Source organism: Delphinapterus leucas, unplaced genomic scaffold (genome assembly GCF_059928025.1).
Source record: "Delphinapterus leucas isolate spDelLeu-1000000601 "Yukka" unplaced genomic scaffold, BTC_Dleu_Yukka2 spDelLeu_asBTCV2_sq25, whole genome shotgun sequence".
Classification (NCBI taxonomy): domain Eukaryota; kingdom Metazoa; phylum Chordata; class Mammalia; order Artiodactyla; family Monodontidae; genus Delphinapterus; species Delphinapterus leucas.
In genome coordinates, this window is record NW_028322234.1 from 15,901,979 (window position 1) to 15,925,096 (window position 23,118).

General features: G+C 55.7%; 1 protein-coding gene across 3 annotated transcripts; it reads right to left on the minus strand.

Moving 5' to 3' along the window:
- Nucleotides 1-531: 531 nt before the first annotated feature.
- HDGFL2 (HDGF like 2) lies at nucleotides 532-18,664 on the minus strand. 3 transcript variants are annotated; one of them, XM_022557338.3, is made up of 16 exons: nucleotides 18,481-18,664; nucleotides 16,021-16,097; nucleotides 15,788-15,926; nucleotides 10,193-10,384; nucleotides 6,715-6,831; nucleotides 6,520-6,591; nucleotides 5,763-5,916; nucleotides 5,578-5,653; nucleotides 5,196-5,505; nucleotides 4,012-4,115; nucleotides 3,056-3,129; nucleotides 2,851-2,921; nucleotides 2,389-2,490; nucleotides 1,991-2,183; nucleotides 1,169-1,301; nucleotides 532-845 (listed from the first exon to the last, which is right to left on the minus strand). In XM_022557338.3, the coding sequence occupies exons 1-16, from the start codon at nucleotides 18,550-18,552 to the stop codon at nucleotides 743-745; spliced, it is 1,989 nt and encodes a 662-aa protein (XP_022413046.2). In that variant the 5' UTR covers nucleotides 18,553-18,664; the 3' UTR covers nucleotides 532-742. The 3 variants fall into 3 exon arrangements, with proteins under 3 accessions (XP_022413046.2, XP_022413045.2, XP_022413044.2); XM_022557337.3 differs by having other exon boundaries at nucleotides 532-842; nucleotides 5,763-5,919; XM_022557336.3 differs by having other exon boundaries at nucleotides 5,763-5,919; nucleotides 18,481-18,656.
- Nucleotides 18,665-23,118: the final 4,454 nt, after the last annotated feature.

Sequence of the window (23,118 nt, forward strand, 5' to 3'; positions counted from 1 at the left end):
TCCAATCCAACCAAACCAGACCAAACCAAACGGGGCAAGGGCAGGGGGCGGGGGCGGTACGCCAGGCCCAGGGAGCAAAACCACACCACGCCTCTCTCTCAGCCGGGACAGAGGGGCTCAGCCACCGGCAGGACAGGGGACACACGGTCGAGGCCACCGTTTAACCAGCAACCGCCATGTGCAGGTGCCTGGCTGGGCGCCACACACACACATCCCCCATCTGAATCCAAGCGACAGGTGAGCACAGAGAAGCCCAGAGTGTGGGGCGTCACTCGGCCCAGGTCACACAGCGAGGCCTGCCCCCAACACCCACGCCCTGTGCACATCGACGACAACAGACAGCCCTCAGCATCCCTCCTGGTACTTTTGGAAAGGCCTTGCTCACTGCCCCCGTCAGCCCTGCAGGGCCTGGAGCACCGTCAGAACCAAAATATATTCGCCGCTCACGGTGACCCTATGGCTTAAAACCCTCTGTCCCTGGATGGCCCCTTGACAACTGCAAACCAGTGATGCTAGAAAACCAAGCCAATAAAAGCAACTTTTTTCATTAAAAAAACCCTTTATAGTCATTTCATGTCCGTTGGAAATCACAGAAATTAGGCAGAAAAAAACCCCAGGGGGACAAATACGAACAACACAGCGTCTCCCCAACAGTTCTCTGTTCCCTGGGTGCCGGGAAGGAGCCAGGCAGGCCTCGGGGCAGCTGCGAGTGGCGGCGGGGCCCGGCCACTGGCCACCCGGCTCAGCTGTCCTCGTCGTCCAGGGACTCCGAGTCCACCCGCAGCCTCTCTCGCTCCTGCCGCTCCTTCCCAGGCCCGTCCAGGTCGGGGCCCTCCCGCGCGCTGCTGGTGGAGGACAGCACGGGCGGGCAGGGGTGAGCAGGCCCCTCGCCGTCTGTCTCCTTCCTTCCACCTACAGAGACCAACAGCCCTCGCCCCCAACCTCCCCCTGCCTGCCTGCAGCCCCGGCTCCCGTGGCGGGTGTCAGGAGGGAGCCACCCTCCGACAGCTCAGGCCCAGGCCAGCTGGCCCCGAGCTCCCTCCGAGGGGCCTGGGGGTCAGTCAGCGTGCGGGAGACTGATGTCCCTCGGGCCTTACCCAACTGGGAGCAGCTCAGACACCGGGCTGCCTTCTCCGGAAGTCGCCTCTGCGGCCCCAGCGACACTTACTCGTTGTGTGATGGATCTTCAGAGGAGCCGCCCCCTGGCCCCTCTTCTGAGTTCTGTCCTTCCTCCGGCTCCTTGTCCTCCATGCTCTCCCCCTTCTGGGACGTCGCCTCGCCGTTCACAGGGGCCGAGAGATCTGTGGGGAGAGAGGCTCGTGGGACGCTGTGGGGCAACCTGCCTGCAGAGAGCGAGCAGCGTGCAAGCACCCGCCTGTGCACCTGAATTCACCCGCACCTCCGAGCCACCGGACACACGGGGGCCGCGGCCGCGTGGGGCTCTTCCTCCAGCCGGCCCCTGGCCCGTCCACGCGGCCTGGAGATGGGAGGGGCCAGTAAACGAATGGCCGTGGGCAACACTGGGGAAAAGCCTGCCACGGCCGTGTCCAAACAGACGTAAGGAGAGACGCCCCCTCTGTGCTCTCCCCCGGGCAGCCTCGGCTTCGGCTAAGCCCTCTCGGTGCTGGTCTTAAGGGCTGCTCCAAACATGTCTCACCAGGACCGCATGACCCCAGCAGGAAAGAACGCTCTCCTGTCCCCGCAGCCACTGTCCCTGCCACAGACGCCCTTGCTCCTCTCAGCCCACCTGTGGCCCTCCCCTCCCAGACCTCTGCGACCGCCCGTCCCAGAAACGCTCGCGCACCTGGCCACACACACACAGCCTCCCCTGCTACCTGGCTCTGAGGGTCTGGATGGAGCCTATGAGCAGCACAGGGGCGTGTGGCCCAGACACCAGCTGCCTTGGGGACACAGCCAGCCTGCGCAGCGAGTGCCAACAGATGGCGCCACCTGGGCAGTCTGCTCGGCACCCCTCCTGCCAGCTCCTCACCAGTGCTCGCCTCGTCCTCCGCCCTCTCCGCAGGGGCCTCCTCTCCGGCCAGTATCTCCTCGGCCTTCTCCGGCCCAGTTCTGGTCGCCTTCTGGATAGCCTCGATCTTTGGTCCCAGGACCCGAGACTTGAGCCGGGCGTAGACCTCCGCAGCTTTCTCCATCACCTCCTTGTTGGCCTTGTAGCGGCGGATCTGGCCCACCAAGAGGCCTGGCTCAGGGGGCGCAGCCTCCTCACCCCCCGCCCGAGACCCTCCCCCATCACCGCACCCCGCAGCGCCTCCCATGCTCATGGCTTCCTCCTCGCTGACCACAGGCGGCCGTGGCCGGAAGCCCAGCGCCCCGAGCAGACCCGTAGCCCCACCACCAGCCCCTTCAACCCCTGGGCTCCCGCCACACCTTCTTCAATGTGGCCACCACGTCCGTGTTCTTCTGGAGGATCTGTGAGGTCACCTGCAGGGTCCCTAGTTCCTCTAATGCGTTCAGACACCTCTTCACATCCTGCAGGGCAGCAAGGGCAGTGAGGAGGGCCAGCGCCTAGCTGCGGGGGTTCTAGGGGGCCCAAGAGGGCAGAGAAGGACACCCTGGGCTGAGCAACAGGGAGCCCCGGGGACAGTGGTGAAGCACCCAGAACTCGAGGGGTCTTGGGGCCTCGTGTGGCACCACCTGGTGGGAACGCAGAGCACTGCACCCAGGAGGCCAAGCTGGGCCCTTATCTGGTGGGCGCCCATGTGAACAAGGACCCTGCCCTGCGCGTGCGGCCTGGCTTTGCCTCAGCGTCCCCAGACTTCTAAGGGAGCTCGAGCGATGAGGGGGCAGGGGAACTGAGACATGACCTCTGCACCCCGAGGAAGGTCTCACCGGATTGTCAACCTTCAGGGCGAACTTGATCTCGCTGTGCAGCTTCTGAAGCTTCTCCTCCACGGAAGGTTCTGTGGCCAAGAGAGAAGGCAGCGCCCAGGCCTGAGCGGGGTCCCTGGTGATGGGAGCCGGCTCCTCCAGGGCCGTCCCTCCTCCCGTTCGGCGACCTCAGGCTGCAACCAGGGCTGGGCAGCTGGCCCCTCACCTTTCTTCTTCTCAACCTTCCGGTCTGGTGGGAACCCTTCCGACCGCTTCCGGGTCCGTTCCATTTTCGCGGGCCTGTGGAGAGTCGCACCCTTAGAAGGCCCCTGACCAATGCCCCCACTGAGGGCCGGGGGCCTGTGGGGGGACCCATGGCCGCTGCAGAAGGAAACCATCAGGAGGCCCGGGAGGCTGGGAGGAGGAGGCTCAAGGCCCGCCTGACCTGGTCTAGGGCAGCACCCGAGGGGACCCAAGACATAACCCTTCCTCTAGGAAGTAAATAATGTGAAAGCCCAGAATTTTTTTTTTTTTTTTTTAACAGGTGGTTAAGGGTGAGTGGCTAGTTACGTAGACCCCAGCACATGAGTTACTCTGATATGATGCTGGGAAACGGCAGCTGGCATGTCACCGAGCCTTCGATTCTACATCCTGCTCGGCAGCCTGGCTGCCATATTCCCACGGGGCAGGTTTGTTTACTGATGGCTGGGATTCCACATAGAAAGTGGGCAGGGAGATGGGCTCTGTGCTCCCACCTCAGTGGGCCTTGGACTTTAAAATGCCTGAGAACCACTGGTCTGGGGACAGTCTCGCCCCCTGAGCACTGGCGACACGGGGGCCGGGTCATCCTCTGTGGGGCTCCATCCTGGGCACTGTGGGGAGAGGGGCAGCCTCCCTGGCTCCACCCACTGGATCCCAGGAACCGCCCCCACGTGACCACCACAGATGTCCCAGGACACTGCCTGGTGTCCCCTGGGAGCAGGGTCACCCTGGGGGGAGAGGCCTGCCCTGGGGAAGGACCACAGACCTTGGCAGTGACTCCTACATAACCTGATGGGGCCCCAAGAACCAGACACTTCAACTGGATTCAGTCTCAAAGACTAGATTCAGAAGCTGGGGCCCTCCCTTGAGATGTGGGGACCCCCAGGGGGCTATGGGAGGAGTGGCAGTGCAGGAACGGACCTGGCCCGGGGCTTCTCCTCGGGGCGCCCTCTCTTCTCCTTCTGGCTGGGTCTCCGCGCGGGCTCTGTGCTTTGCAGGTGCAACTTCTTCACTGATTTCTTCACCTGTAGCAACCAGAGAAAGGGAGGGGCTGGAGCGGCAGGCGGCGTGGGGCTGCCCCAGACCCCTGAGCTGTTCCCTTAGAGACACAGTGTGACATTCCCTGCTATCACCTTCGCCTGATGGGAGCTGATAGACTGGGCAGGATGGATCCCGTGTCCAGTCCATCCCCGGGCAGCAGCTTCTCAGGGTCTGAAAGGATCACCCAACAGTGGGGCAGCCCCACTGCATTCCTCTTGCCGAGCAACACACCACCTGTGCCAGGGAACTTGGTCCCCCTTTTGTGACAAAATGGAGAGCAGTGGAGAGAGAACAGGGCATTGTTCGGCTCCCCCACCCCTATCGAGTGGGATCCTGGGCTCGGACCAGAAGGTGATGGGCCCGGGGGGCTCGGATTCCTGGACTCAGACTGGCCTGTGAGAGCCAGGAGGACAGGGAGCTGACGCCCTGCGGTCACACACGGTGCTAAGGGTCACCACCAACATGCACCAGAGGCCGAACTGCTCCCATGCTTACCCCACAAGCCGTTCCCCCGCAGCAGCCAGAGGGCACCTGTGAGCACCCACCCCTCCTCTGCCCACAGCCTTCCAGGGTCCCACCTACCTCCCTTGGGGTAACAGCCCAAGTCCTCCACAAGGCCCTGTACGACCTACCCCTTCCCCTCCCTGCCCTCCCCTCCTCACTCTCTCCCCCTCGCTCACTCTGCTCCAGACACACGGGCCTCCTGGCTGTTCCTCCAACACACCAGGCACGGTCCTGCCCCAGGGCCTTTGCACGGGCCGTGCGCTCGGCCAGGAATGCCTCTCCCCAAGATATCTTCTCACTTCATTCAGATCCTTACTTAAGGTCGGCTGCCCGCCTGAAGCCTCTGAGGTCTGCCCTCTTTGCGATGGAAACCCTCTCGCCCCCGCAGCTCACACCCCGCCCTGGCTTCCATCTCCTTGGCACCACACACCATCCTCAGGTGGTCCGCTGCCTGTCCCCCTCCCTCAAGTGTCAGCTCCTTAACAGCGGGCTCTCTGTGTCTCCCTGACCGCTTGGCGCCCCGCACACAACGGCTGCTGCACGGACGCCGCCGGACGCACCTCTCTGTCCAGCTCAGCCTCGGGCTCCGAGTCGGAGGAGGACTGGGGGCCCCGGCCCCGGCCCTTCCGGCCGCGCTTCTTGACGGGCTCGTCATCGTCCTTGAGCTCGTCGCCGCTGCTTCCGGCGCTGCCCGCCCGCGCCGCCTCCCCGCGCTCCCGCCCGCGCCGCCGCTCCTTCTCCTCCTTCTCGCGCTCACGCAGCCGCCGCAGCTCCTCCTCCTGCTCCCTGCGCCGCCGCGCCTCCAGCTCGCGGCGCCGCTCCTCGTCCCGGCGCTTCCACTCGCTGATGCGGTCCACCTCGTCGCTGTCGCTGAGGGTGAGGACCGGTTAGGGCTCCCGTCCTGGCCTGCCCGCGCCCCCGCCCCGAGGGCCCCGCACCCACCTGTCGCTGCTCGAGGTGGTCGGTGGCCGCTCAGCCTTCGGTTTCCGCCCACGGGGCTTGGGGGGAGGCTTCTCGGCTATGGAAGAGCGGGGGCGGGGTGGCCTCTCCCGCGTCTCTCGGTGGGAGTTCCCCCCCCACCGCCAGGCCAGGCGCAGGCCCAGGGCAGCACCCCCCAGCCGGCCTACCTGGCTTCCTGCCCCGAGGAGGCTTCTTTACGGACGCGTCCGAGTCGGAGGAGGACGAGCAGGAGGAGGAGGACGCCGACCTCGCCACGGCCGCAGGCTCAGCCTTGGCCCCGTCTGATTCTGCTTTGGAGTCCGAGTCGGAGGCTGACGGCGCCTTCTGGGGGAGGCCCGGGGAGGTGAGAGCAGCCAGGGCGAGGGCGACCCCAGGCGTGCCTGCAGCGCCCCACCCCGCCCAAACCCACAACCCTTCGTTCTGGCCCAGAACCCCAGACACACACACACACCCCACACTCACACGCTCATGCACACATACTTGTGTACACACAATACACACAACACACTTGTACACGCTCATACATGCCTGCCTGCGCACAACACACACGCACATACATCACACTTGCACACGGGTGTGCGCACGCGTGCATTCTCTCTCTCATGGGGCCCCTCAGAGTGCTTTGCCCCCCTCCGATGCCAGCATCCCGTTTTCCAAACCGGCCTCTAAGGCCCTCTCGGGGGCAGCAGCGGCCTCCTGCTCCGGGGAGGTGCTCCGCGCACACGGCGCTTGGAAACCATGGGCCAAAGCCATGAGTGAAGGTGGAGGCGGATGTCAGCGGGCCCCGGGGTCTCCCTGGGGCCTACAGCCTCCCCTCCTCCAAAACGGACTGACCCCGACCTCAGACGGTGGCTGGTGACCGTGGGGAGATGCTTGAGGAGCTTCCACCGGCCGGTGTGTGGGAACAAAATAAAACACCCGTACCTTTTTCTTCCGTCCTGGAAGGGGACCCCGCCGTGGGGCCCGGACCACGGCTTTCTTCTCGGGGGTGAAGTCCTGGGCAGAGAGAAGGGAGCTGGACGTGCTGCCCACCAGCCGGCCACCCCTCGCCCCCCCCCCGCCCCCCCCCCGTGCATCCCTCCCCCTGGGCGCCTGCCCAGGGTCCGGCCAGCTGCTCACCTGGTCACTGGTCTTCTCTGACTCGGAGGAGCTTTCCGAGTTCTCCTCCTCGGATGGAGACATGCTGGCTTGATCCAGGTCACTGGAGGCCTTTCGAGCTCGTTTTGAGACCGACATCTGGAAGGGGAGCAGCCCGGACACATCAGGAACTGAGAAAGCCCGTGTGCTCGGGAAACTTTGCGGGGAGGAGGGCAGGGACCCTTTTGAGAATCTGATAAAAACCAGGGATACTGATCCTAGAAGACATGATGCTCAGTGAAAGAAGCCAGACACAGAAGGACAAATACTTTGTGATCCCACTCACAGGAGATCCCTAGAGAGTCAGAGCCACAGAGACAGGAAGTAGATGGTGGGGGCTGGGGGGAGGGGGAGGGGGAGTCAGGGTTTCATGGGGACAGAGTTTCAGTTTGGGAAGATGAGAAAGTTCTGGAGATGGATGGTAGGGATGGTTGCCCAGCGATGTGAATGTAAAATGCTACTGAACTGTGCGCTTAAAAATGGTTAAGATGGTGAATTTCATGTTGTGTGTATTTTACTACAATTAAAAAAAATAAAGAATACAAACCAGGAATCCTTCCCCCAGAAAAACACATACACATATGTTTTGTAACTAGATAGAGGTGGTGGTTGTACCACTTCTGTTAAATGCCACTGAGTTGTACGTTTCAGAACCGTTAATTTTTTTATGTGAATTTCACCTCAATAAGAAAGATTTTTTAAACACACACATACATACAATTCTGAATTCGGTTTCAGGGGTTCACAGACTCCCAGATGCTCACTCAAAGAAGCCAATTTAAGAAACTGTATAAAGGAAGAACTGAGGAGGCAAAGAGGACTGAGCTTTGGACACAGATCTCAGCCCACTGACGCCTGGTCCTCCCCGTCAGGGTGTGGGTTTAGGTACGATGCACCTCTGCCTCTGTCCCGTTACAGCCCAGACTCGCTGGTTCTCGTCACAAGCACTTACTGAGAGCATCTCACCTCCTCCGGGGCCTGACCAAGGCCAGGGTACGATGGGCTGCACTGTGTTCCCCCAAAACGCATACAATGAAGACCTGACCCCCAGGACCCCAGAATGTGACTATTTGGAGATGGGTCTTTGAAGAGATAATTAAAGTAAAATGAGGTATTAGGGTGGCCCTGACCCAATATGACTGGGGTCCTTATAAGAAGAGGAGATTAGGACACAGAAATGCACAGAAGGAGACCACGTGAAGAGATGGTGGACACACAGAAAAACAGTGACAAAAGAACGTTAACTAGAGAGAGAGAGCACAAAGCTGACCTGGCAGAAAGCCATAGCCACACCCCCCAAAATGGGGAAAGGAACACCAATAGGTGTGTTCCCAGCTAGGGTGCTGGGTTACGAGGGAAGAGGTCATCTAAATGCCTCCCTAGTGTGGGGGAAAGGTGTTGTAATAATGACTTATATTCATTTAACGCAAAGTTGGCCAAAAAACCCAAAAAAACAAAACCTGAATACATACTGACCTACAAGTAGTGGTTAATACCTAAGAGGTAGGATGGGGGGGCCATTTATTTTCAAGATATTTCTGTCTAACTCCTTCAGTAGCTGTAAGCAGAAACAACAGGGACTTCTAAACGATGCCAGGGACTTCCCTCGTGGTCCAGTGGCTAAGAATCTGCCTTCTAGCAACCTAAGTGTCCATTGACAGATGAATGGATAAAGAAGATGTGGCATATATATACAATGGAATAAGCCATGAAAAGAAACAAAACTGAGTTATTTGTAGTGAGGTGGATGGACCTAGAATCGGTCATACAGAGTGAAGTAAGTCAGAAAGAGAAAAACAAATACCGTATGCTAACATATATATGGAATCTAAAAAAAAAAAAAAAGGTTCTGAAGAACCTAGGGGCAGGACAGGAATAAAGACACAGACGTAGAGAATGGACTTAAGGACACGGGGAGTGGGACGGGTAAGCTGGGACGAAGTGAGGGAGTAGCATGGACTTATATACACTACCAAATGTAAAACAGCTAGTGGGAAGCAGCCGCATAGCACAGGGAGATCAGCTCGGTGCTTTGTGACCACCTAGAGGGGGGGGATAAGGAGAGTGGGAGGGAGACGCAAGAGGGAGGGGATATGGGGATATACGTGTGCATATAGCTGATTCACTTTGTTATACAGCAGAAACTAACACAACATTGTAAAGCAATTATACTCCAATAAAGATGTTAAAGGAAAAAAGAAAAAAGAAGAAGAAGAAAAAAAAAAGAATCCTCCTTCCAATGCAGGGGACGGGGGTGCAACCCCTGGTCGGGGAAGTAAGACGCCACATGCTGCGGGGCAACTAAGCCTGCACGCTCTAGAGCCGGCACACGCCACAACTAGAGAGCCCACGTGCTGCAACTACTGAACCCACGTGCCACAACTACAGAGAAGTCTGCACGCCACAACGAAGAGCCCGCGTGCCACAACTAAGACCCGACACAGCCAAATAAATAAATAAATAAAATATTAAAAAATAATCATAACGTTTAAGGACAAGGAAATGCTCATCTATTAGGTGGAAAAACAGCAAGACACATTACGTGCGTGATTGCCAATTCCATACTTTACATACCCACCCCGCCCGTGAGGCACACACAAGATCACAGAGAAACACATCAGGATGTTTCTAGTCCTTGGCGCAGAAACCCCCTCAGATAGTTCGGGCATTTTTCACCGGCTTCTTTATGCTTTTCACATCTTCTAACTTATCTACGATGAGCATGGCTTATTGTTATAAATGGAACCAAAAGCAAATGTTATTTTTAAAAATCATAGAAACAATGCCTTACTCTATAAAAAGAATTTGCTGCTAGGTCCCGGTCCTTTCATTCTGCACCGAAATATTCGGAAGCAGTCAAAAGGCAGACGAGAGGGGAAAAAAGGCAGGAAAGAGAATCTCTCCAAGAGAACTTAAAACTCACATCCACACAAAAACTTGTACACGAATGTTCCCAGCAGCGTTATTTGTGATGGCCCCAAAGTGGAAACAACCCGAACGTCCATAAACGGATGACAGATAAACAAAGTGTGGTCGGGCCATACCCGGGAATATCGCTCAGCCATGAAAAGGAGAGAAGCCCTGACACTCGCTACCACGTGGATGGACCCTGAGGACACGATGCTCAGTGACAGAAGCCAGCACAGAAGGACACACAGTGTGTGATTCCACTGATGGGAAACATCCAGAACAGACAAGTTCCACAGAGGCAGATTCCTGGGTACTAGGGAATGAGGGTGGGGATGTGGGGGGACTGCCAGTGAGGACGGGGTTTCTTTTTGGGGTGATGGAAAGTTCTAGAACTGACAGAGGGGATGCTGGCACAACTTTGTGAATGTACTAAAAACTGAAAGAAGCAAAGGCCGGAGAAGGAGAAGAGCAGACGGCCAGACGGAACCTGTGGAGGGAGCAGGGAGCCCCCCACAGGCCGGCTGTGCCCGCCCCACCCCCGCGCCCCTACCTTCAAGGCCACCGCCTTCCGCTTGAGGCCGCTGTTGTCACTGCTCTTGTCCGAGTCCGAGTCACTCTCCATCCTGTCGCTGGCGGCTGCAGCGGTCACGGCTGTGACCGCCATGACCCCCCGGTCCTCGTCGTCCTCACTGCCAACTGCCGGATCGGCTTCAGGGGCCTCACTGTCGGAGGAGCTCACCGGCTGGGGGTGGGGACAGAGACAGCAGGTCACCACCAGGCATGGCCCACAGGGCAGCAGCCACTGGCCGGGTCTCAAGTGTCAGGGTCTGGCCTGCTCGCTCTCCAAATGCAGGAACTGAGGCTCAGAGAGCTCCAAGGGGGACTTCCCTGGCGGTCCAGTGGTTAAGACACTGTGTTCCCAATGCAGGGGGCGTGGGTTCAACCCCTGGTAGGGGAACTAAGATCCCATACGCCGTGCGGCACGGCCAAACAATATTAAAAAACAAAACAAAACAGAAAGCTCTGAGGACTGATGCGGCAGGGCGAGATGGGCACGTGTGGGCTAGCCACTAGGATTCAAGCACTGCAGGATCTGAGGGCAGACCCTGGGCCAGTGACTTAAGCCCCTGTGTGCCTCATCCCCCATCTGAGCAATGGGGCTGACACCACCTTGGCCTCACAGGGCTGTGGCGAGGGTGAGACAGAACTGGCATGTACTGAGGACAGTGCCCAGACTGGCAGGAGGTCCATCGAGGTTTGCTTTTTGTAAACATGATTATTATTGCAATTACTAATGAGGAGGAAAATGACCTAGGACAGGACCTCTGGGCGCGAACTTCCAGGCACTTCTGTTTCTGTTTTAGCCACAATGCCTGCTCAGGCGCTAACAGCCGCAAAAATAGCAGACACGTAGATGGCACTTCTTCGGTGCTAGCCGCGTGCCGGTCTTGTCTGCACACTCAGTTGCCGTCTGTGAGCAGCAGCCAGGTGCCAGGCACTGTGCTAGGGAGGTGGGAGCGCCCAGACGTGGCCCTGCCCCTGGGGAGCTTACAATCTAGTGGGAGACCGACCACGGCCATGTGAGCAGACCAGAGTTGAGGGGGTGTGGAGGAAATGGAACCCTCCTACACTGTGGTGGGGGGGGAATGTAAAGTGGTTGCAGCCACCATGGAAAACAATATGGCGGTTCCTCAAAAAACTAAGAATAGAGCTACCACATGATCCAGCAATCCCACTCCTGGGCATATGTCCAGAGAAAACTATAATTCGAAAAGATCCACGCACCTCTATGTTCACAGTAGCACTATTTACCATAATCGAGACACGGAAACAACCTAAATGTCCATCAACAGATGAATGGATAAAGAAGATGTGGTGCGTATACACATTGGACTATTACTCAGCCGTAAAACAGAATGAAATAATGCCATCTGCAGCAACATGGATGGACCTAGAGATGATCATACTAAGCAAAGTAAGTCAGGAAGAGAAAGACAAATACCGTACAATATCACTTATATGTGGGATCTAAAATATGACACAGGGAAATTCCCTGCTGGTCCAGTGGTTAAGACTCCATGCTTCCACTGCAGGGGGCATGGGTTCAATCTCTGGTTGGGGAACTAAGATCTGGCATGCCGTGTGGCACAGCCAAAAATTAAAAAAAAAAAAAGGGTAAAAAGTGCCACACGAAGTAGGTGAAGCCCCAAACCTGAAACACTGAGAGAGAACCATCAGACTGTCAGGTGGATTTCCCTCACGCCTCTCCTCCGGGGCGTCACTTTTCTCTGGGGCACCCCTGGTGAGTGGAGAAGGGAAAGGACGTCCCCGGTTCTTCACGGGGGAAACAGCAGCTTGGAGTGTGAATGACTAAATGGAGGGTCCAGGACCCTGCTGATCGTCTGCGGGAGGAACGGAGTCAGCCTCGTGGCAGTGAGAGCTAGCAGACACGAGGAATCATCTCTCTCCATGTAACATGTGGGGAGCTGTCATTCTCACTCTGCAGACGAGGCAAAAGGCGGCGTGATGGAGCCAGATCACACGGCGACTAAGCGACAGAGCTGGGGTGCAAGCCAGCTCTGCTGGGCCCTGAAGCCTGGCCCACTGGACACAGCTACTGCCTGTTACAAACCCCGGCTTGCTTCTGCTAAGCGCTCAACCAACTGTGGCCGGATGTGCACCTCGACAGCTGGGGAGGCGACTGGGACGAGTGGGCATGTTCCCTAAGTGGGGAAACAAGGTCTCCGGGAAGGTAAGTGACTTGCCCCGCACTGTGCTTTGGGGATAAAGCCAGGAACTCTGTATCTCCTGGGCTCGGCCCATGAGACCTAACTACCTGCCAGCAAAAGTTTTGGGAAATCCGATCCCCATGGAGACGTCTGGAGGCCAGGAACACTGGTGGCTCGGAGAGGAACCAGGAAATAAAGGCCAAGAGCCAGCTGACCTGCAACCATCCCGAGACCCACTGGTTGAGTGAGATGAGTGATGAGTGTTGGTCTCTTTCACTGTCTCTCTCTTTTTTTTTTTTTTGGCCTCACGGCGCGGCATGCGGGATCTTAGTTCCCCGACCAGGGATCGAACCCGTGTCCCCTACATTGGGAGTGCAGAGTCTTAACCCCTGGAGCCCCAGGGAAGCCCCCTCTCACTGTCTTAATGGGTCGGGAGGGTGACAGAGGTGGAAAGGGAAGGTCAGGCCCAGCCTGGCCTCCTCGGTCCCCAACACCTTGCACCCCTGTGCCGGGTGCCTGATGTGCACTGGCTCACCGTGTTCCCCCGACAGCCCCATGAGAGCTTGTCGTACCCTGAGCCTCTGTTTTAGATGAGGAAACTGAGGCTCCGAGAGGTGACGTCAATCAAACCCCAAAGAACACGGTGAACAGGAGGAAGAGCCAGGCCTCGAACCCAGGTCCACGCATCCACACAGCAGGGCTCTTACCCCAGGATCCATGTGTAGAGGTACTTCTCTGTGCCCACCTGCCCCTCCAGGACCCCACCTGGCTTGTACCGACCAGAAAAGAACTTCAGCCTGGGAGACGGGAGGCCTGGGTTTTAGTTCCAGCTCAGCTCGAACCAGCTACCGGGACAGGTCCCTTTACCTCCTCTATCAGGTCACGAGGATGTATCAACTGGGATCCTTCTAGGTCAATCCTTCTCAACAAGGGATGATTCTTTCCCCGAGGGGGCATTTAGCAATGTCTAGAGACATTCAAATTTTCAAGATGCTGGGGGGGGGGGGTGTCTTGGCATCGAGTGGGCGGGGCCAGGGATGCTGCTCAACAGCCCACAGTGCCTAGGACGCCCCACGGAGAGGGAGAGAAGTTGAAAAACCCTGGTCCAGGTCTCTGAGGCCTCACGTTCTAGCTGGGTCCTTCCCGGCAATCAAGCAAACACTCCGGGCCTCAGCGTGCTCAGCTGTAAGACGGAAAAGATTCCACCTACCCAGCCCATCTTGGGATTACTGGATATAGCTGGAACCGCACTGAGATACCGTTTTTCCACCTCCTGGCTTGGCAGGAGGGTGCGGGAACAGGCCCTGCCGTACACTCCTGGTGGGAGCACAGTGAGCTAAGGCTGTCAAAAAGAATGAAGCTGTTCTCTGCACAGACGAGGGAGACCAATTGGGGGAATAAAGCCAAGCGGAGCATTACATGCTTCAAAAAAGCAAGCTATGTAGGGTTTTACATGAACAAAGAATCTTGGAAGGACACACAAGGAACTGGTAGCTAGGGCTACCTTGAGAGGAAACTTAAACAGAATGGCCGCGAGGCAGGGCTGATCCCTCACCGTATGCCCTTTTGTACTTTTCAGTCTTGTACCAGGAGTCTGTACTCCCACTCGAAACGTAAAACTAAAGTAAAACCTTATAGGATGAAAAGACAGACTGTCCGGGCACACTCCAAGCGGTGCTTCCAAAAGCCTGTTGTGGACTGGCTCCATCAGAAGCATCTAGATAACTCGGGGGATGAACCACCTCAAGGTGCCCAGGCCTCAGCCCTAAACTACCACACCTAAACCTCTCGGGGTGGGGCCCAGGGATCTGCATTTTTAACCCAATGTTCTTTTGGAGGCACAGATGGGTCAGAGAACCAAACAGCAGTAATATGCTCTCACACCTATACCTACTTCTCAACCTGGGGAGTCTGTATGGGGCGGGTTTAATGTCAAGGTTACACCATTTTTGAGTTCATTTCCTTGAGGGCAGGCATCTACATGGTACTTCACAGGCTGAGGGTGAGTAATAAACATTAAATGGTGTGATGATTCACCAGGAGGCAATAAGCTTAGGACGAGACTAACCAGCACTTGAGCTGGGGCCAGAATACGGTCTCATGAAACTCAGCTACCTTCAGCAACTTCCGATCCGTTTACCCAAGTGGAGAATGTGCAAAGCCTGGAGAGACGGTGGGGACCAAAGCAGGGGGAACGTCCATCTCCCAGACCCATCACGGGAGGTAAAAGACACCACACACATGAAACGTGGGCCTGGACCCCTGAGAAGAGGCTGCCAAACCCTCAGCACTGGAGAGAGCTCTCGAACGGACCCCAGGTTCTAGATCGTGAGCTCCCAGAAGGCAAGAGGCGTGTCTGCATCACCTAGGATTCCTGGTCCCTAGTGCAGCACATGGCATGTGTGCGGCCGGGGTCTACACAGGAGTGTTTGCCGGGTCGGTGGGTAGATGGAAGGCACAGGAGAGGCACACCCAGACCATCTCGAGACCCCGAGTTCTCAAGCAGGACCAGATGCTACAAAACTACTCGGTCCTTCTCTCACACAAACCAGACCCTCTCCGACTCCCGCTTCCCCGCCCACAGACCACGCGGCAAGTCCGTTTCTTCCCTAACAGCAGAGCTCCAAGCTCTGCAGTCAATTCGCCAGGTCTCCCGGCCCACCTGGAGCCCACCCCTGCTGAGGCCAGGCTACTCCACCTCCCCGCGACTCCCCTTGTCTGCACCTCGCCCCAAAACACCCAGAGCAAGGCACCCCTCTGCCATCCTTCCTCAGCTTTCCACGGCTTTTTTACGAATTTAACTTCAACTTCTCTAAATTCCCTTTTTTCCCTGAATGTTTCCAAACACTGATTTGCCACTGAGAATGTCATCTCTGTGACTCTTAGCACTTCTTTCCCACCTGAGCAAGAGCTCTCACGTCTACTAACTACAGCCTTTTTCTGAGTCTGAAATCTGGCAGTAATGGGGGAAGGAAAGGGTGTTACTGAAAGGAAAAAAATTTTTCTCCTTAGAAAACAAAAGGTTTCTTAGGAGCTCTAACGATGCTGTTTCACATTCAGGCTAATCCTAGAGCAGTGGGTCTCACCAGGGGGGATCCTGCACCCCTCCACCCGACACTCGGCAATGTCTGCAGACGTGTTTGGTTGTCACAACTGGGTAAAGAAGGAGCTCCTGGCATCGAGTGGGTGGGGCCAGGGATGCTGCTCCAACCCCGACAGTGCCCAGGACCGCCCTCACGGAGAATGATGAGGCCCCAAACAACAGCGGCGCCCAGCAGGAGGAGCCCTGTCCCAGAGGCCTCTCCTTTCTCTGTGGGACAAGCTAAGACCACCTCTGGTCCCCAGCGTGCTCGAGTGCCTGCTTGACCTGGGCTCCGCTGACCCCCGCCAGCCTCCCACCCCCGGCACCGACTCACCAGAGGAGCACTGTAGCTGGCATGGGGGTTGTTCTGGATCTCCCACAGGCCCTCATTGAAGCCTTTCCTCTTGTTGGGTTTCCCGTACTTATCTTTACATTTGTCGTAGGGAAACAGGTCCTTGGGTCCCAGGAAGGCTCTGGAGAAAAGAACCACGGGCCGAGCCCAGGTGAGCCAGGCCACCCCGGGAGGCAACAGCTGGGAAAAATCCACCCCCAGCGGGGGACACTTACGTTTCGTGGGTACCAAAGAAGAAGATGGGGTACTTGTTGGGCGGGGGCTTCACGGCACCGTCGGCGATGTCATCGATCTGCAGTGATAGGCCAGTCAGGGGGTGGCTGGGGGGTGGGGGACAGCTTCACCCACTGACCCAGGAAGTGACCAGGAAAACAGCCAAGTTACTTGGGGGAAAGCACGCTGGGAGGAGGGGAGCCTTCAACAGAGGAAGACGCATCACCTTCCAATTAGGCATCTGCCTTCTTCTGTGCAACGTGCCCCCCCCAATTGTATACCTGTCCGCTCCCCCCAGGGTGCTCTCTCTTCCCCCAAGGTAGGTATTTCACCTGGGCAAAGCCAAATACGGTCCTCTGAGCAGCCAGGGGCTGGGACCAAGCCCAGCTTCCGTGAACTCCCAGGACCCTCCCACGGGACCCCCTCCCGCAAAGAGGCAATCGGTGATCAGTCTACCAGAGGCTGCAGCTGGCAGCTCCAAGGATGCAGAGGGTGGGGGGTGGGCTGCAGGAGACAGGCCCCGAGCATCCAGGAAGTCCCACCCTCTCCCTATAGGCCCATGGGCTCCAGCAGCTGTCAGTCATCTCCCCACAGGAGGCTAGCAGCCCCTTCCCTTCCAATCAGGTGCTTGGAAGCATTCTGGGCTTAAGAGAGCCAGCTGGAGGGGGGCGCGGAGGAGAGGGAGAAGCTGGTACTCTGGGAGGAAGGGAAGTGCCCGTAAAGTTTTATCACTCTGGTGCTTCCAAGAAAGTAAGCCCGAGCAAATCAGGTTAGGGTGGGTTCTCTGGTCCCCATTAATTCCTTCCCGTCCTCTTCAAAGCCTGGGAGCTGCTGGAACCTTCCCTGCCCCCCTCACCCAGCTTCCTTCCTCAGTTCTCTGGGCTACTTTTCAAAGTCCTTGGGCCCTGGGCCCCAAACACCCATCCCAAGCATCCCGCTCCTGCACAGACGCATCCCCAAACTCCATCACCCTGACGACCAGCCGGCCATGCCTTCCAGGCCCGCTTCTGCTCTGACCTCACCCAGGACCCGCCTCTGAGCCTGAGGCACAGACATCTCAGCGGCAGCACCTGTTAAGGAGCACGCTCAGGGCTGCCTAGTTAGCAGTCCCTGAGCCCACTCCTGGCATCCTGTGGCGGCTTCTCTGCAACCAAACGCCCAGCTCTGTGTGATGCCCTCCTGCTTACTTCCACCCAGAGGGAGGGAGGGTCTGGCAGGGAACGAGGATGAAATCTCCAGGCACCCCACAATACTGCCCAGGCAACTCCTGAGCTCCTTGTGTTCCAGCCGAGCCTTCAGCTTCATACTTCTACTGCCTCCCCCTCCAAATTCCTTCAGTCCTAACATGCATATTCCACCAACCTCAGTCCTGGGGCGACTTAGACCTGGGGATGGCAACAACCTCCTGGTCCCTCCTCCACACTGGCCTGCCCCACAGACAGTGCCTGAAACTCCACTCTGCAGTTCTGAGACTCACGCTCAAGACTCCCTTCAGAACTGGACCCCTCGAATCATCTGGGTTGTCTGGATCCCAGCTTCCTCCAGAGGGGATCCCTAAAGTCCCCTGGGCCCAGCCCCCTCCCTCAGGGGCTCTCTCTTTCCAGCTTGAGTCCCCGTGGCTGGCCTCTGATTCAAGCATGCCTCCACCCACCCCAAGCCCTCCCTCCACCCTGTGCCCCCACCAGCTTCCTCCACCAGGGTCTGGCGGGGGAGTCCTGGGGGACGGGCGGCACCAGTCCCCAGGGTCCCCCAAACAAGTCTTATTTCAATCTCCGGTCTCTGATGCCCCACATTTTCAGATCCAGTCCCCTCCGCTCCAGCGACCTTGTAAGCACAGCACCCAGCCCTATTTCCAGCCCTGGTCCTGCTGAGCACCTCTCAACCTTGACCCTCAACCATTCTCCCTTACTGGAGCCCTTATCCCTAGGCCCCCTTCATACGTGGCTGAGGACCCCCAGCCCCTCAGAACTTGGCTTCTTGATGCCCCCCATAAAGAGGTCCTTCAGCCCGGAGAACCTCCTTCCCATTCGTTTGAACCCTCTTCTCAAATACCAGATTCCTCAGCTCCCCTCACACCCACCAAACTCCTTCCGATTTGAACCCTGGCTCCTCAGGCCCCAGGTCCCTCAACCCCATACCCCTCGGCTCTGGGACCCCCAGAGCGGGTCCCCCAGGCTCGGGGCCCCCCGCACCTCCGGCGCGCGGGTTGCTCAGGCCCGGGACCGCTCCTGGCCCAGGTTCCCGCACAATCCCCGCGCGAGGGTTCCTCAGGCCGAGGACCGCCAGACCCCCAGGCACGCGAGTCCCCCAGGCCCGGGTCCCCCCAGACCCCCGGCGCGCGGGTTCCTCGGGCCCGGAGTCCCCCAGACCCCGGGAGCGCGGGTCCCTCAGGCCCGGGGCCCCTACTGCCCCACCCCACCCCCAACCCCCCGTCGCCTGGCCCATCTCCCTCGCGGCCTCACCCGGGCCGGCCAGTGCGGGTAGCCCTTCATCTTGGCGAACACCAAGTCCCCGGGCTTGAAGGCGTGCGGCATGCTGGCGGCGGGAGACCCAGGCCGCGGGAAGCGGCAGCGGCACGGGCAGCGGCGGCGGCGGCAGCAGCGGCGGCAAGGGGAGGCGAAGCCGGGGGCGGGAACAGGGCGCCGAGGGGGCGGGGGCGACGGCCTAGGTAGCGGGTCGGAGCGTGTTTATTGGCCTGCCCCTCGCCGGAAGTCCCGCCTTCCGGCCGTCACGGGCGGGCGACGCCGTCGCTCAGGACCACGTGCGGGGGATAGAGGAGCAGGGGGACCAATGAGAAGAGGGGTTGGAGCAGAGCACGTTAACGGGATTGGATAACGGATAGAGCCAAGGGGGCGTGACCCAGAAGCCTAACGGGAGGGGACGGAGGTTAAGGGAGGTGAAAGAGGAAAGGTAGGAGGAGAGAAACAGGCGCTCTGGGAGAGAAGAGGCAGGCAGCCAGGCTCCTTCGGGGCCGGGCTTAGGGTAGAGGGGCGGGCCATAGAACGCCACAGGAGGAGGGGCCTTAAGTAGGAAACATGCTATTGGATTACCACAGGAAAGAAGGCCCAATCACTGTAGGGGGCGCGTCACTGTAGGGGGCGCGTCATTGATAGCCTCCCGCTCCAGTGAGGAGGGGCATAATATAGAGCTGAAGGGCATTGGGTACCACGAGAGGAGCGGCTCAAGGTAGAGAACCGGCATTAGCTATCACAGGAGGAAAGGCTTAAGCGGCTGTCCGCCATTGGATATCGCAAGAGACAAGGTTCAACTCAAAATAGGGACGCGCCGTTGCCTGCTCGAGGGGGCGGGGCTTAGGGGTAGGGACTGGTCATGTGGGGGTCTGAGGATAAACAGCCAAAAAATTCACAAAACACTTATTTCTTCACTCATGACACCATTGAGCACCATATGCCAGAGCCACAAAATACCCAATATACATACTTATTCAGTCGAGAAAAATGTATTGAGCACTGCCTGGCCAAGTTAGGTAACCTCTGCCTCAGTCTCCCAACCTGTAAAACGGGACTCATAATGAATGGTACAGATCTTATAGGGGAGTAAGGATTAAATGACATCACCGCCCCTAAGGCGCTGGAAACTGTGCCTGGCAGCAGGAAATACTGGAAGTACTTAGGTGCTGTTACTCCGGTTCCTGAAGTATCCAACGTCTGCAGGGCAAAGAAATGTTAATTTCTTTGTAATTAAGACCCAGGGAAGGAACTCTGAGTAAAATAGGATGCTTAAGAAAGAGCTGAATTGGGCTTCCCTGGTGGTGCAGTGGTTAAGAATCCGCCTACCAATACAGGGAACACGGGTTCGAGCCGTGGTCCGCGAAGATCCCACATGCAGCGGAGCAAATAAGCCTGGGCTCCACAACTACTGAGCCAGCGTGCCACAACTACTGAAGCCCGTGTGCCTAGAGCCCATGCTCCGCAACAAGAGAAGGCACTGCAGTGAGGAGCCCATGCAGCGCAACGTAGAGTAGCAACGAAGACCCAACGCAGCCAGAAATAATAAATAAATTAAATAAATAAATTTATTTTTAAAAAAAAAGAAGAGCGAGCTGAATAAAACAACAAGGTCCTACTTTTATAGCACGGGGAAGTATATTCAACATCCTGTGATGAACCATAACGGAAAAGAACATAAAAAATAATGTATGTATATGTATAACTGAATCACTTTGTTGTACAGCAGAAATTAACACAACATTGTCAATCAACTATACTTCAATTTTTTAAAAAAAGGAAAAAGAAAAAAAAAAAGCTGAGTAATGCCAGAGACTTCGTCTATCATGGGGGAACAGAAGTATTTTCTGGAGGAGATAGTAGTTTAACCAGAGAGTTCAAAGAAGACTAGAAATAGGTCCAGGTAGGGAGGTGGGCGCTGGGAGGGCATTTAGGGCAGAGCGGATAGCAAAAGGGTCCGTTAAGGACCTATCATATGCCTTGTGAATATCAGTAACACGCTTGGGTTTTATTTTAACTTCTTGGGGAAAAAAAACCTGGAGGGATTTGATCACAGGGTACAGCGATAATACTTTAATCTCAAGAAACATCCTTATGCATGTGAAATACATCTCAAAAAGGCAGGGGTTTTTTTGTTTTTGTTTTTTTGGGGTTTTTTTACAAAGTTAAACAAAGACTTACCATATGAACCAGTAATTCCAACTCTATGTATCTACCCAAGAGAAATGAAAACAAACATCCACACCAAAACTTATACAACTAATAGTCATAACAGCATTATTCACAAAAACCAAAAAGGGGAAATAACCCAAATGGCCATCTATGGATAAATGGATAAACGAAATGTGGTATATCCTGATGATGAATTTTACTGCTGACTCTTCAGCAAGAGAAAGAAACGAAGGACCGATACACACTACAACAGGGATTAACTTCCAAAACATTATACTCGGTGAAAAAAGCCAGACATAAGATCACATACTCTATGATTCCAACATCATATGACATTTGATAGAATGTCCAAAAAAGGCAAAATTTTCAAGACAGAAAGTAGATCAGTATTTGCTTTGAGCTGAAGGTAGGAATCTAGAGTGGCTGCAAAGGAGTATGAGGTTTCTTTAGGTGATGGAAAATCACCCTATGTTCTAAAACTAGATTGTGGTGATGGTCCTAGAGCTCTGTAAATATATAGTAAAATTCATTGAATTGTACACTTAAAAAAGGTGAATTTTAGGATATGTAAATGATATATCTATAAAGCTGTTTTTAAAAAGATTCCTGGGGCTTCCCTGATGGCTCAGTGGTTAAGAATCCGCCTGCCAATGAAGGGGACATGGGTTCGAGCCCTGGTCCGGGAAGATCGCACATGCCGCGGAGCAACTAAGCCCGTGCGCCACAATTACTGAGCCTGTGCTCTAGAGCCCGCGAGCCACAACTACTGAAGCCTGCGCGCCTAGAGCCTGTCCTCCACAACAAGAGAAGCGATCAAAATGAGAAGCCCGCGCACCCCAACGACGAGTATCCCTCACTTGTGGCAACTAGGGGAAGCCCGCACGCAGCAACAAAGACCCAATGCAGCCAAAAATAAAATAAATACAATAAATAAATTTATTTTTAAAAATAAGTAAAATAAAAATAAAAAAGATTCCTTAGGCTGCTGTGTGAAGAAAGGCTGTAGGCAACATTGCCAGATAAAATTCAGGATTACCAGTTAAATCTGAATTGTAGATATGCAACAAATACTTTTTTAGGGTAAGTATGTTCCATGCAATATTTGTGACATACCTATACTAAAAAAGTATTTATTACACATTCTACAACATGGATGAACCCTGAGGCCATTATGCTCAGTGAAATAGACTAGTCACAAAAGGACAAATACTGTATGAGTCCACTTACAGGAGGTCACCAGAGGAGTTAAATTCATAGAGACAGGAAGTAGAATGGTGGGACCAGGGGCTGGGGGAGGGGCTTGGGGGTCAGTGTTTCATGGGGACAGAGTTTCCGTTTGGGAAGATGAGAAAGTTCTGGAAATGATGGTGGGGATGGTTGCCCAACAGTGTGAATGTACTTAATGCTACTGAGCTGTGCACTTAAAAATAGTTTAAATGGTTAACGTGTTATACATGTTTTATCACAATAAAAATAAATAATAATGCATATATCATGAAATAACAATATCTGATACATAGTTCTTTTCCAAATGGTTAAGTTTGTAATTTTTTTTTTTTTTTTTTTTTTTGGCCGAGCCACTGGGCATGCAGGATCTTAGTTTCCTGACCAGGGATTGAACCCGGGCCCCAGCAGTGAAAGCGCCAAGTCCTAGCCACTGGACTGCCATGGAATTCCCTGTAAATTTAAATTATATATATAAAACAATAAAGTATTTGTATCTGAAATACAGATCTAACTGGGCATTCCGTATTTTTATTTGCTAAATCTGGCACCCTCACATGAGGTAGAAGTTGCACAATAAATGAGGAACTTGGTGCAGAGGGGTCTGGCCTAGGCCAGGGTACAGATGGGGATACTGAGGCCCAGAGAGGGGCATGCCTTGCCTGAGGTCATACATCCAGTCCTTCTGAGGGCAAGAATGCCACTTCTCTGGGTTCCCACCTCCAGGGCCCTCCTGATTCAGTGCAAACTTCTCCCCCAGACCTTGAGCCAGTGCAGAAAACCAGAGACTGAGCTATGTCAAGCAGCTGAAAAAAGACCAGGCTCTGATGGAAGCCAGAGGGCAGAGTTCCCCAAGAGGGTTAGGAGGACTCCCCCAAAGTGGCAGCCTGAGCTGGGAGAGGAGCCATGCCTTCCCGCCAAATCAGAGGCCACTGAAGCCAACGGCTGGGCCATTAGTCATCACCTGGGGAGGTGACTTTGCTTCCTGTTCCCTGAGAGATGGTGCCTGGCACCTGGCCGGAGGAGACAAGGTGGGGAAGGTGCTGCCCTGCGCCAAGAACTGCATGGAACGTCTCCTTCTAATCAGCAGGTGACCTGAGCACCTACTGTGTGCTGCAGGCTTGATCTCCAGTTTACAGCCTGGGCCATCAGCTTTCAATCCTATCATTTTTTAAAAAAATATTTACTTATTTATTTAGGCTGTGCTGCGTCTTAGTTGTGGCATGTGAGATCTAC

Excerpts from the sequence above, each read along its gene's own strand:
- HDGFL2 (XM_022557336.3), bottom strand. The coding sequence starts at position 18,552 with ATGCCGCACGCCTTCAAGCCCGGGGACTTGGTGTTCGCCAAGATGAAG. Across the intron at positions 2,491-2,850 it reads CCCTGAAGGTTGACAATCCG|GATGTGAAGAGGTGTCTGAA; the intron begins GTGAGACCTTCC and ends GCTGCCCTGCAG. Across the intron at positions 2,184-2,388 it reads TGGTGGCCACATTGAAGAAG|ATCCGCCGCTACAAGGCCAA; the intron begins GTGTGGCGGGAG and ends TTGGTGGGCCAG.